Consider the following 14,401-nt stretch of genomic DNA (forward strand, 5'->3'; position numbering starts at 1 on the left):
GGCTCGGCGTGAGCTGGACCTGTCAGCTGCATTTGACACCGTGAACCACAAGATTCTATTATCTATTCTTACAAGCCTTGGAATTTGTGGAACAGCGTGGCAATGGTTTGCTTCTTACCTTAAAGATAGGTCATATGAGGTAACATGGAGGGGATCTACATCTGCCCCACGTAGACTCTCTACTGGTGTCCCGCAGGGCTCAGTACTTGGTCCTCTTCTGTTCTCCCTCTATACCCGGTCTCTTGGTAAGGTCATATCATCGCATGGATTCTCATACCACTGTTATGCAGACGACACACAACTTGTCCTCTCCTTTCCTCCCTCTGACACTCAGGTTTCCACCCGGATCTCAGCATGTCTGGCAGACATCTCATTTTGGATGGCTGCTCATCAGCTGAAGCTCAATCTCAGTAAAACCGAACTGTTGTTTATCCCTTGTGACTCATCTCCAGGTCAAGACCTTGTGATATCCATGGACAACAACCAAATCACTCCCTCAACCACCGCCCGCAATCTTGGGGTAACCGTGGACAATCATCTGTCATTTTCCCCACACATCGCTAACCTTACTCGCTCTTGTCGATTTCTTCTTTACAATATCAGAAGAATTCGCCCATTTCTTTCTTCACAGGCTACTCAGGTGCTTGTTCAGTCCCTTGTTATTTCAAGACTGGACTACTGCAACTCACTCCTGGCAGGCCTGCCTCTGTCCACGATTCGTCCTCTGCAACTGATCCAGAATGCAGCAGCACGACTCGTTTTTAACCTTCCCAAGTTCTCCCACACCACCCCACTCCTCCGCTCCCTGCACTGGCTTCCTGTAGCTGCCCGCATCAAATTCAAAACACTGATGCTTGCCTACAAAGCCAAAAATGGCCCAGCACCCACTTACCTCTCTGCGCTAATTACACCACGCACTGCACCACGTTGCCTCCGATCCTCCAGCACTGCTCGCCTCATCCCACCATCTCTCAGGGATCGAGGGCGGCATTCATCCAGGCTCTTTTCTGTTCTGGCACCTAGATGGTGGAATGAACTTCCTCTAGATGTCCGTACATCAGAGACTTTGACTATCTTTAAACGACGACTCAAGACTCATCTGTTTCTCCAGTACTTGGACTAACCCCCCTCCCCCCCAAAAAAAAAAAAAAAAAAAAAAAACTCAGTTGTGTTGGACTAATGGTACTTAGTTATTAACTTAGTTAACCCAGTGTAAGTATGTATCCAATGTTGTAAACATTAAAGCACTTTTTGTAAGTCGCTCTGGATAAGAGCGTCTGCCAAATGCCTAAATGTAAATGTAAATGTAAATGTTTTAGTTCATTCAGTCTGTGTCTCCAAAGTTTACAAAGAACACAGTGTTTGTTACCTGTTGTCTCAACAAATACCACTGTAAGAAATTGGGCCAACAATATGATATTAATGCATTCAACATTAATCATGTTGTAGTTTCTACAGTGCAGTCGCTTGATGGATTTCCCATTAACATGATGCGCAGCGTCAAAGGAAAATTCCTGCCAAACACTGACAGTGGAGACACCTTCCATACATCTTACATTAACGTATCCTAAAGAAAATCTTCACCATTACATAAACATTTATATATCACTTTCATTTGTTAAACATAACTTTATTGTTTTATTGTAAGTGTAGTAGATTATAGTGTGCAGGTGCTACTAGTGCAGGTTATGTCCTGTAAATGTACATGTTCACCCAATCTGGCAACCCTGTGACTGGGGAAGCGAAAGTGAACATTACACACCATTATCAGGAGTGACTGTAGGACAGAAGGCCATGATTACATTTCATATATGTGTGTGTGTGTGTGTGTGTGTGTGTGTGTGTTTCTGTCTGTCTGTCTGTCTGTCTGTCTGTGTGTATATTATAATGTGTGTGTGTGTGTGTGTTATATTGTCCTACACACTTTTTTAGTCTGTTTAATGTGTGTGTGTTTATTTTGTCCTGCACTGTCTTTGTTTGTAATTTGCATGCCAATCATACTTTGGCTGATCAACAAGATTTGAGGAAACAGAAACATTGTTTATGAACAATTTATGTCTGAAATATTTTCTTATCTCAGGTGTAGAACTGGCTGTGACATTATGCCCCCTGGTGGTACACAAATGCATGGCAGAGCCAAGCTAAGGGGTAGGATGGAAATACCAAACATTCCCTGAGATGGTCCAAGGCCAGTCATGATGCAGAATGCACAGGAGCATAGTGTTTTCCTGTAAAAGTACACTAGGACTAACTTGAAAATACACAAACGTGAGCATTTCCTTCTTTGAAAAATGATGTTTTAAACTCATATTAACTGAGACACTCTAGAAACCCCGCCTCCTTCCTCCATTAGAATACATCTACTTACATTTATATTTCAGTCACAACTGACAGTAGGAATATGTTTAAATCAGTTACAAATATTTATTTAAAAAACTCTACGGAGTCTAGATTAAGACCTAACATGCATATTAGGAACAATATTGCCCCCAGATGGAGACTCAGCATGCGTGCAAATCAGAATCTTTCATGGCTGAGGCTCTGCATGCATAACAGGGACTTCTCTGAGACGGTGCATAGCAGGGATTATTACACTCCCAAAATGGACATCTTGCATACACAACACACAGGGATGTTCCCGTCCTCAGAACATGCAGAGTCTGGATTTCGTCTCAGATTTGAACAATGAATTTTCTTTCTTCAGGAATCATCAATTGATCTTGTGCCTTCTGTAAAGAATTCCAACACACCTGCACTCCATGACTGCATGCCTCTGGGCCTTTGATCAAGCTCCAAGCATCCACCTGGACTGCTAAAAGTGGAGCATGATCTTCTCTTCAAATTAAATGTGACTCAACATTGTACTCGTGTTCCAGTGACAAACTTCACAGTCAGTGTGGAGAGCATGGGAATTCAGAATGACTAAGACCAACAGTAATGTACTAATATGCCCTTTAATTTTGTTTTTGATTGACAGATATATATAAAAAAAATAATAATAAACCTGAACTATCAAAGAATCATCGCACTGTTCCATGTTATATTCACTATATTCCAGGTTCACTGTTTATACTATCCCTCTTTGTGCCTTAAAGTTCAAGTGAACAGCTAGCAAATGCAAATGTAATACTCAGAACCACCTCTAGGCCTTTTGTCTGCCTTATTACGCATGAGGAAATGGGGTCCAACTGGCCGTGCAGCTGTTTGTCAGCCATGTGTTCCATTATTTATGAGCCACCAAAAAAAGGTGTGGGTGTGTGTGTGAGCAAATGGCTGTAATTACAGAATGGTTAATTCAAAACTTTTATCAAACCCCTTTAATTAAAGCTGAAAGCATTGACTTCACTGTTGTATAATTTACATTGTGAGGACTTTACACTGACATCACTGTTAATGAACGATTTAGGGCAGATTCTACATGTAAATGTATCCACTTATCCTAAACTCAGTAACTAAAAGGAAAGGTTAGGTTTTAGTTTGTTTGGTTATTTAAGTTTTATTATTATTATTATTATTATTATTATTACAAAAGTTCATATCCTTGTGGGGACATTCGGTCACTAAAATATAAACTTTTTAACAAAATTAACATCACGCAATCCTAGCAAGCTATGAAAATCCAGGAAGTGCTGTTATCTCGTTTTTAGCTAGCTAGCTGTGCACATAGTACTGTAAAACCTTAAATCTGGCAGTCTAGCTAACACTTTCTCTTCTCTCACTCACTTAAGCTAATGTTACAATTGTATAAATGAATTTCTCTAAATAATTCTAGTCCAAAATAAACTATTGATTTTTTTTGTTCACACCTCAGGGTTCTTTAGGGTTTTAGGTTTCACGCTATGAAAGAAAACCTTCCCCACATTAGCGGCACATTAAGTGGGCCTCCTGCGGAAAGCTAGCTTTGTCTTGCTCTCCCTAAACGATCAATAGTGGAGGTGTTTTTAATGATTCTCGGGTGGAGCAAAACATTTGCAACAGCTGTAGTTTTTTTTTTTCTCTCTCTCAATATAGCGCAAACAAATAGCTATTGATTTGTGTATTAGCATGTCATCATTTTTTCTAAACAACCATAAATTATTTACATTAGCAAGCTCTTTAACTGTGGCATTAATCAGTTAAGTGATTAGCCCTTAGCTAGGAATGATGTTATCAGTCTGGCGCTGTATCTGATGTTACACAGCTGGCAGAGATCACCGTTCATCCTGAAAGGGTTAGCTATGCAGCTGTGTTTTTATAGGTTTTAGGTTTGTGTTTCATAATAATGATTATTAGCAAAGCTAATCATAGCCCCACAGACAGACTGTCCTGTGTGTGTGTGTGTGCGTGTGTGTGTGTGTGTGCGTGCGTGCATGTGACTTTGTCATGTCCTCTAGCTGTCCCTCAAATTACATATCCTTATTTATTTGCTGGTAGTTGTCTGCTTTGCGAATCTATTTCTGTCTCTCTTTCTGTACACCCATGTGTGTGTGTGTGTGTGTGTGTGTGTGGAGAGCAATAAGTGCTGAGGCAACGTAATGCAATAGCAGTTAGAGAAATAGTACACAGAGTAACCACAGAGAGCAGAAGGTTAAGACAGTGAGAGACCGACACATGGAAAGATGAACAGAGAGAGAGAGAGAGAGAGAGAGAGAGAGCACAGATTAAAAACCTGAAACTAATTCCCTTTTTAAAACACCCTCATCATCTTGCCCTTGCTATTTCACTTTGGACACCATCTTAAAGGTCGTTCTGTTACTTTCTCATATCAAGTGAACGCCATTCGATTTCACACTGGTAGGTCTGAGCGACCGACTGATGGAGGGGAATTTAGCCAGTCGCCGTTGCTTAGAAGCTCCGAAGTGGGTGCGACAAACATAAAAGAATTAAATTATAGTCAATTTTAAATAGAATAGGAGTCGGTTATGGCATCTACTTCATGCACAGGTAACTGTTTACAGATAGATTATTTCACTTATACTGTAGGTCACTACATCACAATTCTACTGGAACTAAAGTTTTCAGAAAATTCTGTCATGAAGTTTCTAATAGGCTAAATGACATCATCTGAGTCAATTAAAGGTGTACCTCTGGATGGAGTTTAAGGCCTACCTTTAAACTCATTTCCTCTTTGTTTGAGATCAAGGAGACCTGTGAGACCACAAGTCTGGTTCATCCATGGAAACAAATTACAAATGCCTGAAATTACCACATTCATCTGTACAAACAATATTACACAAGTATAAACTTTGCCATATATACTTTGTAAAAAAAAAAGTATCTATATCCATGGTTAAACGAGACCTGAAAGCCTGCTCAGAAGGGAAGGAGCCACTGCTCCAAAACTGCCAAAAAAGCCAGACTACGGTTTGCAGCTGCTCATAAGAGACATCTTACTTTTTGGAGAAATGTCCTCTGGTCTGTTTGGCCAAAAGGACAGTTGTTATGTCTTTAGGAAAATGGGGGAGACTTGCCAGGAGAAGAACCAGGTGGCAGCATCAGGTTGTGGAGGGGGATTTGCTCGAGGTGGGACTGGTGCGCTTCACTGCCATACTCATGGCATCATGAGGATTGTAGTATTGGAGTCGTCCAGGCCTTAATCTGAAGACCTCTGTGCAAACACCATATTACAGTAGAGCAATTTGGAGCTAAGACGCCCCTCGTGGTAATATTCCAGAAAGAAATTAAAACAGAGAGGTAACAACACAATGTCATGAGATACACACACTATGTGCGAGAAGCTAATGTGTCCATCCCAATCTCTGATTGAAATTCTAAACCTTGTAAAAAACGTATGAAACCATGGATTTGCTCAGACGTTGGATGAATGGATGATAGTCCATGTAAATGCTCCCAATAAAGGTTACAACTTTGATGTTTTGAGGTTGTATTTGCAACGTTTTGTTTGGGTAGGTTATTTAACATTATCTCATCATAATTTTGTCAAAGTTATTCTAACTTAAGTTATTCAACTACAAAGTAAACATCATCTCAACCTTGTTGCAACTATAATATTCTAATGCTCGTTTCCGCCGGGTGGTTTGTTACAGTCAGGCAAAAATCATTCTATTTAGTGCTAAGTGAGTCCACGGTGAGCTTCAATCTCTCATCTCTCCCTCTCTCTCTCTTTCTCTTTCTTTCTTTGGCCTTGTGGATTGAAAACGTTAAACAGCTGCTTTAAAGTAGTTCGGTCAGATAACTCTCCGTGCCTTTCTCAGCACTCCTCTCATCACACCTCAGAGATTCAATCAGGTCTCTGTGAACCAGTGGATGAATTCTGTCTGAAATAATTTCTCTACACATCCTCTGCACACCTGCTCCTTTTCTTTCCTCTCACTTTTATGTCTTTTAACAAGCAATCTCTATTTTTCTATTCCAAAAGTTTGCAGATCTTTACCGAAGGATCTGGTCACCAAAAGTATTTAATCACCCATTCAAATCATTAAATTTAGGTTTCAAATAATATTCCATCACTTCCATGGTTATAGGGGTATAAAATCAAGCACCTACTGTAGGTATGCAGACTGCTTTTTAAAACATTTGTGAAAGAATGTGTTGCTCTCAGGAGCTCAGTGAATTCCAGTGTGGTACAGTGATAGTCTGTCACCTGTCTAATAAAAGTCCAGTCATAAAATTTCTTCTTAATTTTCCACCGTCAACTGTTAATGGTGTTATAACACCATTAACAAGTGGACGTGATTGGGAATGACAGCAACTCAGCCATGAAATTCTAGGCCACATAAAATCACAGAGCGGGTCAATGGATGCTGAGACGTATAATGCACGGGTCACAAACGTTCTGCAGAGTTGATAGCTACAGACCTTGAAACTTCATGTGGCCTTTAAATTAGCACAAGAACAGTGCGTAAAGAACATCATGGGATGGGCTTCCATGGCTGAGCAGCTGCATCCAAGGCTTACATCACCAAGCGCAATGCAAAGCATCTGATGCAGTGATGTAAAGCACACCGCCACTGAACTCTAAAGCAGTAGAGACGAGTTCTCTGGAGTGATGAATCCCGCTTCCCTGTCTGACAATCTGATAGATGAGTCTCAGTTACCAGTAGACCAGTACTTGTCTGACTGCATTGTGCCAAGTGTAAAGTTTGGTGGAGGGGGTTTATGATGTGGGGTTGTTTTTCAGGAGCGGCGCTGGGCCTCTTAATTTTAGTTAAGGGAATTCTTAATGCTTCAGCATGTCTAAACTTTTTGGACAATTTCATGCTCCCAACTTTGTGGGAACAATTTGCGGAAGGCCCTTTCCTATTCCAACATGACTGTGCACCAGGGCACAAAGCAAGGTCCATAAGGACAGGCTTAAGCAAGTTTGGTGTGGAAGAACTCGACTGGCCTGCACCTGACCTCCTGACCTCAACTCAATAGAACACCTTTGGGATGAATTAGAGCAGAGACTGTGAGTCAGGCCTTCTCGTCCAACATCAGTGTCTGACCTCACAAATGCGCTTCTGGAAGAACGGTCAAAAATTTCCATTAAGATTTGACGGGGCGGGGTCCACATCATATTTAACTTTATGGATCAAGAATTAGATTTTACTCAAGTTCATATGCATGTAAAGGCAGGCGAGCAAATACTTTTGGCAATATAGTGTATATATTTGGGGGGTGGGGTGCCATTTTTAAGGCGTTTGCCTCTCTGTGATAAACTGTGCTTTTGCAATCTAAAACCTGGTTCAAACGAATTGGAAAAGTTTCCACCTCTGAGCCACAACAGATACATTTTTGTACTTTTTATTAGTAAATATTGTAATTTCTGTAGTGGTCGGTCCACCTTAAAACATTTAATATTAAAAACATTAAAGTTAGGCTAATTCAATAAATGGAAAATCATAGATTTCCCACCTATTGAATGAATTCGATTAAATTAGTTTTCGTTATTGTAATTTTCAAAATCGAATTTGATTCAACAGCACTAACGTTTCCTCTCCGATTTTACTCAATTAGCTATATTCCTTACAGAATTTCAAAGTATCTCATCAAAACTGAAACGCTCTGTAACTTGTGTTGTTGATTTACACATTTAAATGATATGCACTGTACAAAGTGATCATCTTATTTTCCAGCCAATATTCTGCTCCATGGTCCAGTCCAGCAGGTAGCGGTATTGCACCAACTGCTAATAAAGTCAAAAGAAGAAGATAACACGATAATCTTACGAAAAATGCAAGCAGTTTTTATTTTCTGTAAAATATTTTGCAGAATATTTTCAAGGAATATTTTTTTATGTTTGCTGAAATTATTCTAAAAGTGTGGATTGATTTTGAATCGATGATCTTTTTGATTTAGTGAATCGACTCAACAGGCAAAACATGGATAAAATTTTATAATAGATTTAATCACACAGGTCAAATTTCTAAACCACTTCCTTAATAAGCGTAAATCATTTAAACACATACAGTCACGATAATACACCGGTGGAATCTCCGACTTCAATTTCCAGACGGGGAAAGTCGGTGCACACTTAGTGCCGACCCCAACCCTGAATAAAATGTGGAATAAAAATTGTTTCAGGAAGTGCATCTGGGGCAAAACCTGTGTCATGTCAATCAAATATGCAGATCGGACAACCCACTGCAGCGACTGGCTAACAAGAGCAGGTGAGAAAAGAAGAAAAAGAAGAAGAAGAACATGCTAGGATATACATAGGCTGTGTGTGTGTGTGTGTGTGTGTGTGTGTGTGTGGGTGGGTGTTTGCGTAAGTCATCCTTCCAGGCTGTCAACAGAAGTGTTAAGTATCCGCATGAGAGACATGATATAGTGTTAACGTCACACTTACACTATATACATCATCGCATTCTCTTGGTTGCATTCACGCTAAACATTTACGCTAGGTGCGGAATCCAAATCAACTTCAATCTATCTGGCTCAAACTTGAGCTTTTGAACTTTTTGTTTTTGGTAATTATACTCCTGACACATATGATTCATTGTTCATTCAAACGGTCGCATTTCAGCTCAATCATGTTTTCTGTATGGAATGCAGGTTTCCTCCAGGTTCTCCAGTTAAAACATTAAGTAGATTAGGACTGGTTACTGGTAAATTTCCCTAACATGTGCTTGTGTGTTACACGATATATGATATAGTGTCGTCCCATCCAGGATGCATGCTTGCCTTGTGCCCTTTAGGTTTTTTTTTGTGACCTAATGATAATGATGATGATGATGACATCTAACATTAATTCCTTTACTCTCCGTCACTCGTTTAGTCGTATTTGTCCAAGCTGATTTCCATCAATGCAAACCCACTTGGATTGTAAGGAATCTTAAACTTTTTTTTTTTAAACGATTAAATGAAACCTGTGCAAAAGCAGAAGAAACATCTGAGACGGTTACAGAAAGAGGTCAAGCAGTAGCTGATTATTAATAGTTCAAATCGCAGGCAGAGATCTAATCCCACAAGCACATACACACCCACACACACACACACACCATTCCTCCTACGTTACGCTTCAATCCAACTTTTCCTGAAATAGCCTCAGTATATATAAGACTCTACACCGATCTCTGTTTCTCACCTTCGTCCCCCTCTCTCTTCTTCTCTCACTCTCCTTTAATCCATCTCCTTCTTCTTCATTCCTGTGTCCCTTCCTTCATACAGGTAAGCCAGGAGGTGCAACAACTTTTAATGTAACAAGGTGCTTGGTAGTGTTTTAATGGGCAATAAATCCACTTGACAGGTTAAAGGTTTATCAATGAGAAAGGTTGGATCTAAAAAAGATTTCTTTATTAAGTTTATGGTGCAACTTTACATACAACGTCGTACCGTCATGTCAATTTCGTGTGGAATTTAGAAATTTAATATGAACAGTTGCTTTCGAAATTTCAAATAGTAACCAGTAAGTTAAATGTGACATATTAGTAACTTTTCAAAAAATAGCTAGGTTTCCGATTTATATCGCAAAATTTTCTTAGCTAGCTAACTTGTTAGGTTGGTATTGTTAAGTTTCGATGTTCCAAAGTGATTAACATTAACTAACAACTGACTGTCCTTCTCGAATTTAATGCTTATTTCAACTAGCTACCAGAAGAAAGAAATGTAGCTAAGTTACCTGTGTTCATCTGGAGTAGCTGGATGCATGAAAGTACTAAATATTATACCTGGACGTGTTAATGACAAGCAAAATTTTCAGCTGTTTAAGAAGAGGAACTGAGTCATTTGGGATTAAAAATAGCTTGGATGCCTAATTTTCATTTTTATTTTTTAATCTATAAATTTTATGCAAGGCAGAAAACTAATAGGATGCTGCTCAGGACCATGCCTTGAATTGGAAGCTTTGTTAAAGAAGTCCTGCACAAAAACCCATTCTGAACTCAACCCTCCTGAAGCTGGAGCCTCCTCGACATCCCAGCACCAGCTCTACTGACCTCACTAATGCTTTTTAAGCTGAATGAACACAAATCCTTACAGTGACACGTCAAAATCTTGTGTAGAGCATGAGAAGAGTAGAGCTTATAATAACAGGAAAAAAGGGGAATAAATCAAGAACAGGTTGTACAAATACAATGAGGGTCACGGGTGCATAAAGTTTTGCCTATAGCGTGTGTACTGTAATAGAACACAGTCACTTTTGCTCGATTTGTATGCATGGAAGTACAGTATACATGTATAGTCTCGTCAGACTGATCTTGATGGATTTGCGCAGCTGCGTAAATCGCTGGCCTCAGTTTACAGAGCCGCGTTGCGCATGTCGTCGCCTGCAGCCGAGAAAAACGAGTCATTTCGAAGACACGACGCCTTTGATAACAGTATGCGACTTGGCCTCCTGAAGGACACCCAATACGCCATGTAGACTCTCATGGGAGGAAAAGGGCAGGCGGGGGTCTTCAATCCCAATGCCGAGTTCCTGGATAGAGTTGCATATGGAATCAGTTGAATATGAAGTTACCATAAAATGTTAAAAAATATATATATAAAAAAAAATTTTTACAGAAAATGTGTGACAATCAGGTTGTGCAGCTCGACGTCAATCAAGGCGCTTTATTTGGCTGCATGATCGCGATGCATTGGATCTCGGTCTTCCTAATCCTGAGAGTTTTCCGGTTTAAAGTTATAAAATCTTTGCATGGTGCTGTAAGTTCATGGTGCAAGATCCCATTAAACAAATCACCACCGTGTGATGTTTGCTTTTGCGTTCAAGTTACTTTAAGTTACTGCTTGGAAATATTCTTTCCCTGACTTTGAGCGTGGCTTGGATGTTGGTGATATACTGTATAAGGGGCGAATGAAGATTGCAGAACTTGCTGATGATCTCCTGGGGTTTTCACACAACAGTGCAGAATGGGGAAAATATTTATTTTATCTTTTTTTTTTAAAACTTAACCATTTGTGTTTGTAATCATGGTGAGCAGAAAAGCGTTTTAGAACGAGCACATCTACTTTAGTATGTGTGTGTGTGTGTGCAAGTGTTCCCGAGTGTTGGGTTTAAGGGGTGCCCCAGAATGTGGTTAACCTCTTATGAAATTCTATCCTGTCCAATTTGTACTTGTGTGTGTGTGTGTGTGTGTGTGTGTGTGTGTGTGATAACCAGCTATAAAGCTCGGTGACATTTTAAGTGTGGGTGCACTGGATCAGATACTCTCAGGAATCTTGGTGCGATCCCAAAACATGGAACAGCAAACCACTTGCGCACACACACACACACACACACACACACACATAGAGTTAGTGTATTCTCCTGTAATGTCCATGAATCTGTACTTGACCTTAGTAGTTTTAAGTAGCTACTTTTACTTCACTACATTGTACACTTAACACCTGTACTTTTACTTCGCTAGGTTTCTGCACAGCGTTGCTTTACACAACCCCACTCCTTTGTGATATGCCTAGGGACATTACACGTACTTCGAAATCAAATACAGAGATGGTTTTAGTCAGCAACTAAAACAGCACATTCACAATCGGTAAGAGAGAGAGAGACAGATTAAATGTAAAGAAAAGGATTTGTAAGCTTAAACAAGTTTAATCATTTTGATGTTTTAGTAAATTTTAAGGCGTTTTACTCTAGTTGACTTGTAAACTGAGGACTTGAGTAATATTTGTCCCAGGGTATCTCTATCTTTATGTAAGTACAGACTTTGTGTCCAGTTGTAGGGTGAAACACTAATGATTCTTAACTCCATCTTGTTTAGTTCCCTGAATCGCTTAACTGATGGAGGTTTAAGCACAAAGGCATCATTATTGGGATAGGAAGCCACACCCACTCCACCACACAGTTCCCAGATCATTTTTCAGATCAGCCAATGCAGAGTGGATGTATAAATGCAGTGAGGTGTGTGGTAAAGTGTCTTTACCACAAAATCAAAGTGACTGGTTTCACTAATACCCCTATCTCACCTGTGCGGTTTTACGCGGTGGCCGTACATACGGTTTATCGTATTTCACCGCGAGTATTTGCGATGTGATTACGTTTCCATCTTTCCGCACAAAAAATTTAACGTTTAACATGTTTAATTGTTTTTGGCTGTCGCCGCGGAAGGGGACTTTGCGGAATGTCAGCGGAACGTCTGCGGGAAATCGCGGCGCAACACCGCATCTAAGCGTGAGTCGAACCGCATTGGTGAGATAGGAGTATAATAATCAGCGGACTCTTTTTAGTCAACTGCTCTTAAGCCACTGTGGTGCAGAGCTTTCCCCTCGAGTTACATGAAGGTACACTTTTAGAATGAAACGTGTCTATAGAAGGACGTTTTGGTATCTTATCATGCAAAACTTTTTTTTCTCTTTTTTCTCGACAGCCAAAATGTCAATGCAAGACTTACTCAAAGCTGATGACATCAAGAAGGCCCTGGACACATTCAAAGGTTTGTGCTTAGCATGTTCAAAAAAGCCGAGTGTGTAAGCAGAAACTCTGCTACGTTTGTACATCACCTAGATTTGGCTAGAAATTCTGATTTCTGTAATAATGTGTGTATTCCACCAGGTGCTACACTAGGTCCATTACAGTATGAGACATTCTAGTGAAATGTTGATATTTTCAACAGTTTATTGTTTCAATGTGCTTCTACATATAAATAAATAAATATAACATCACAGCTTCTTGCTAGTAGCTCTACCTACTTGCTAGCTAGCTTCTATAATGCCCCTGTTGCCTAGCAACAATGTGATTTAACATTGCACAAGTTGCATTTTGGTAAAAATTTTGATTCTGCATGTGTGTGTGTGTGTGTGTGTGTGTGTGTGTGTGTGTGGTTATCTAGCCGCTGACTCCTTTGACCATAAGAAGTTCTTCGAGCTTGTTGGTCTGAAGGCCATGTCTGCAGAGAACGTCAAGAAGGTCTTCAAAGTCCTGGACGTCGATGCCAGCGGCTTTATTGAGGAAGATGAGCTCAAGTGAGACACACATGAAAACAAACAAATACACACTCACACACACACATGTATACAGGGAGGTTATTGTACAGTAACAACAAATGCTGTGGTTGTGTTCATCAGGTTTGTGCTGAAGGGCTTTTCCAAGGACGGCAGAGACCTGACTGATAAGGAGACCAAAGCCTTCCTCACCGCTGCAGACAAGGACGGAGACGGCAAGATCGGCATTGACGGTGAGAGACAGACAGACAGAGAAACAGACAGATAGACAAGGAGGTAGACTAAGAGAGATAAGGAGAAGGAGAGGGAGACAGGCAACACATACAAAAACAGACAGAGAGACAAACAAACAATCAGAGAGAGAAACAGACAGAGGAACAGACAGACAGAGACAGAAAACCAGACAGTGGGCACACAGAAAGACAGACAGAGGGAGAGACAAAGAGAGACTCACTTTGGCAAAAAGGGAAAGAGAAATACAAAGAGAGGGGCAAACAAAAAAGAAAGACAGACAGACAATAAGTAGACAAAGAGACAGAGAGAGAAAGAGAGACAAATCAGGGAGAAAGACAGAGAGACAGGAAGAGACAGGTATTAACAGGACAGTCAGAAATGTATCATAAAGAAAAGAAAAACAAATTTATTTCATTTTTCACCGCTGTGTCCACTTTGTTCTATTTCAGAGTTTGAAGCCATCGTGCACCAGTAAACAGGAAAACACCTGGCAACCCCCACCGCCTTCTCCTGTCCCTCACTCTGTCCCTCCGTCCTTCTATTTATTTACATCATTTTTTTATACAGAAAATGTCAACATCACCTTCCGGGAATCCAGCTTCCTTTTTTTTCTTTTTTTTTTAAACACACCTCTCTTCCTGTTCCTCTCTCCTCCATTCTATTTCTTTTCTCCATCAATGACAACCCCTCCACGCCCCAGCCCCTTCCCCATCCCCCGCTCCCACGGATAGAGCCGGTAAACCAACGTTACGCAAAAAGACGACAAAGCGACTGAGAAACACGACTGAGTCGTGAAGCAAAAACGAGAGAAAGATAAAACTGACGAGAGAAATAAAGTGATAAAAGTCTTGCCTTGAACTAAAAC

General features: G+C 40.3%; 1 protein-coding gene across 2 annotated transcripts in view; it reads left to right on the forward strand.

Moving 5' to 3' along the window:
• pvalb7 (parvalbumin 7) overlaps positions 1–14,401 on the forward strand; it is a 31,322-nt gene extending 16,921 nt beyond the window's left edge. The window contains exons 1-5 of one of the 2 annotated variants that reach the window (XM_053491982.1): positions 9,495–9,591; positions 12,729–12,794; positions 13,191–13,323; positions 13,426–13,535; positions 13,986–14,401. In XM_053491982.1, the coding sequence (XP_053347957.1) occupies positions 12,734–12,794; positions 13,191–13,323; positions 13,426–13,535; positions 13,986–14,011 (330 nt within the window). In that variant the 5' untranslated portion in view covers positions 9,495–9,591; positions 12,729–12,733 and the 3' untranslated portion in view covers positions 14,012–14,401. Of the gene's footprint in view, positions 1–9,494; positions 9,592–12,728; positions 12,795–13,190; positions 13,324–13,425; positions 13,536–13,985 lie in introns of those variants that run through there. The other variant, XM_053491984.1, reaches the window with a different exon arrangement.

Source organism: Clarias gariepinus, chromosome 3 (genome assembly GCF_024256425.1).
Source record: "Clarias gariepinus isolate MV-2021 ecotype Netherlands chromosome 3, CGAR_prim_01v2, whole genome shotgun sequence".
NCBI lineage: Eukaryota > Metazoa > Chordata > Actinopteri > Siluriformes > Clariidae > Clarias > Clarias gariepinus.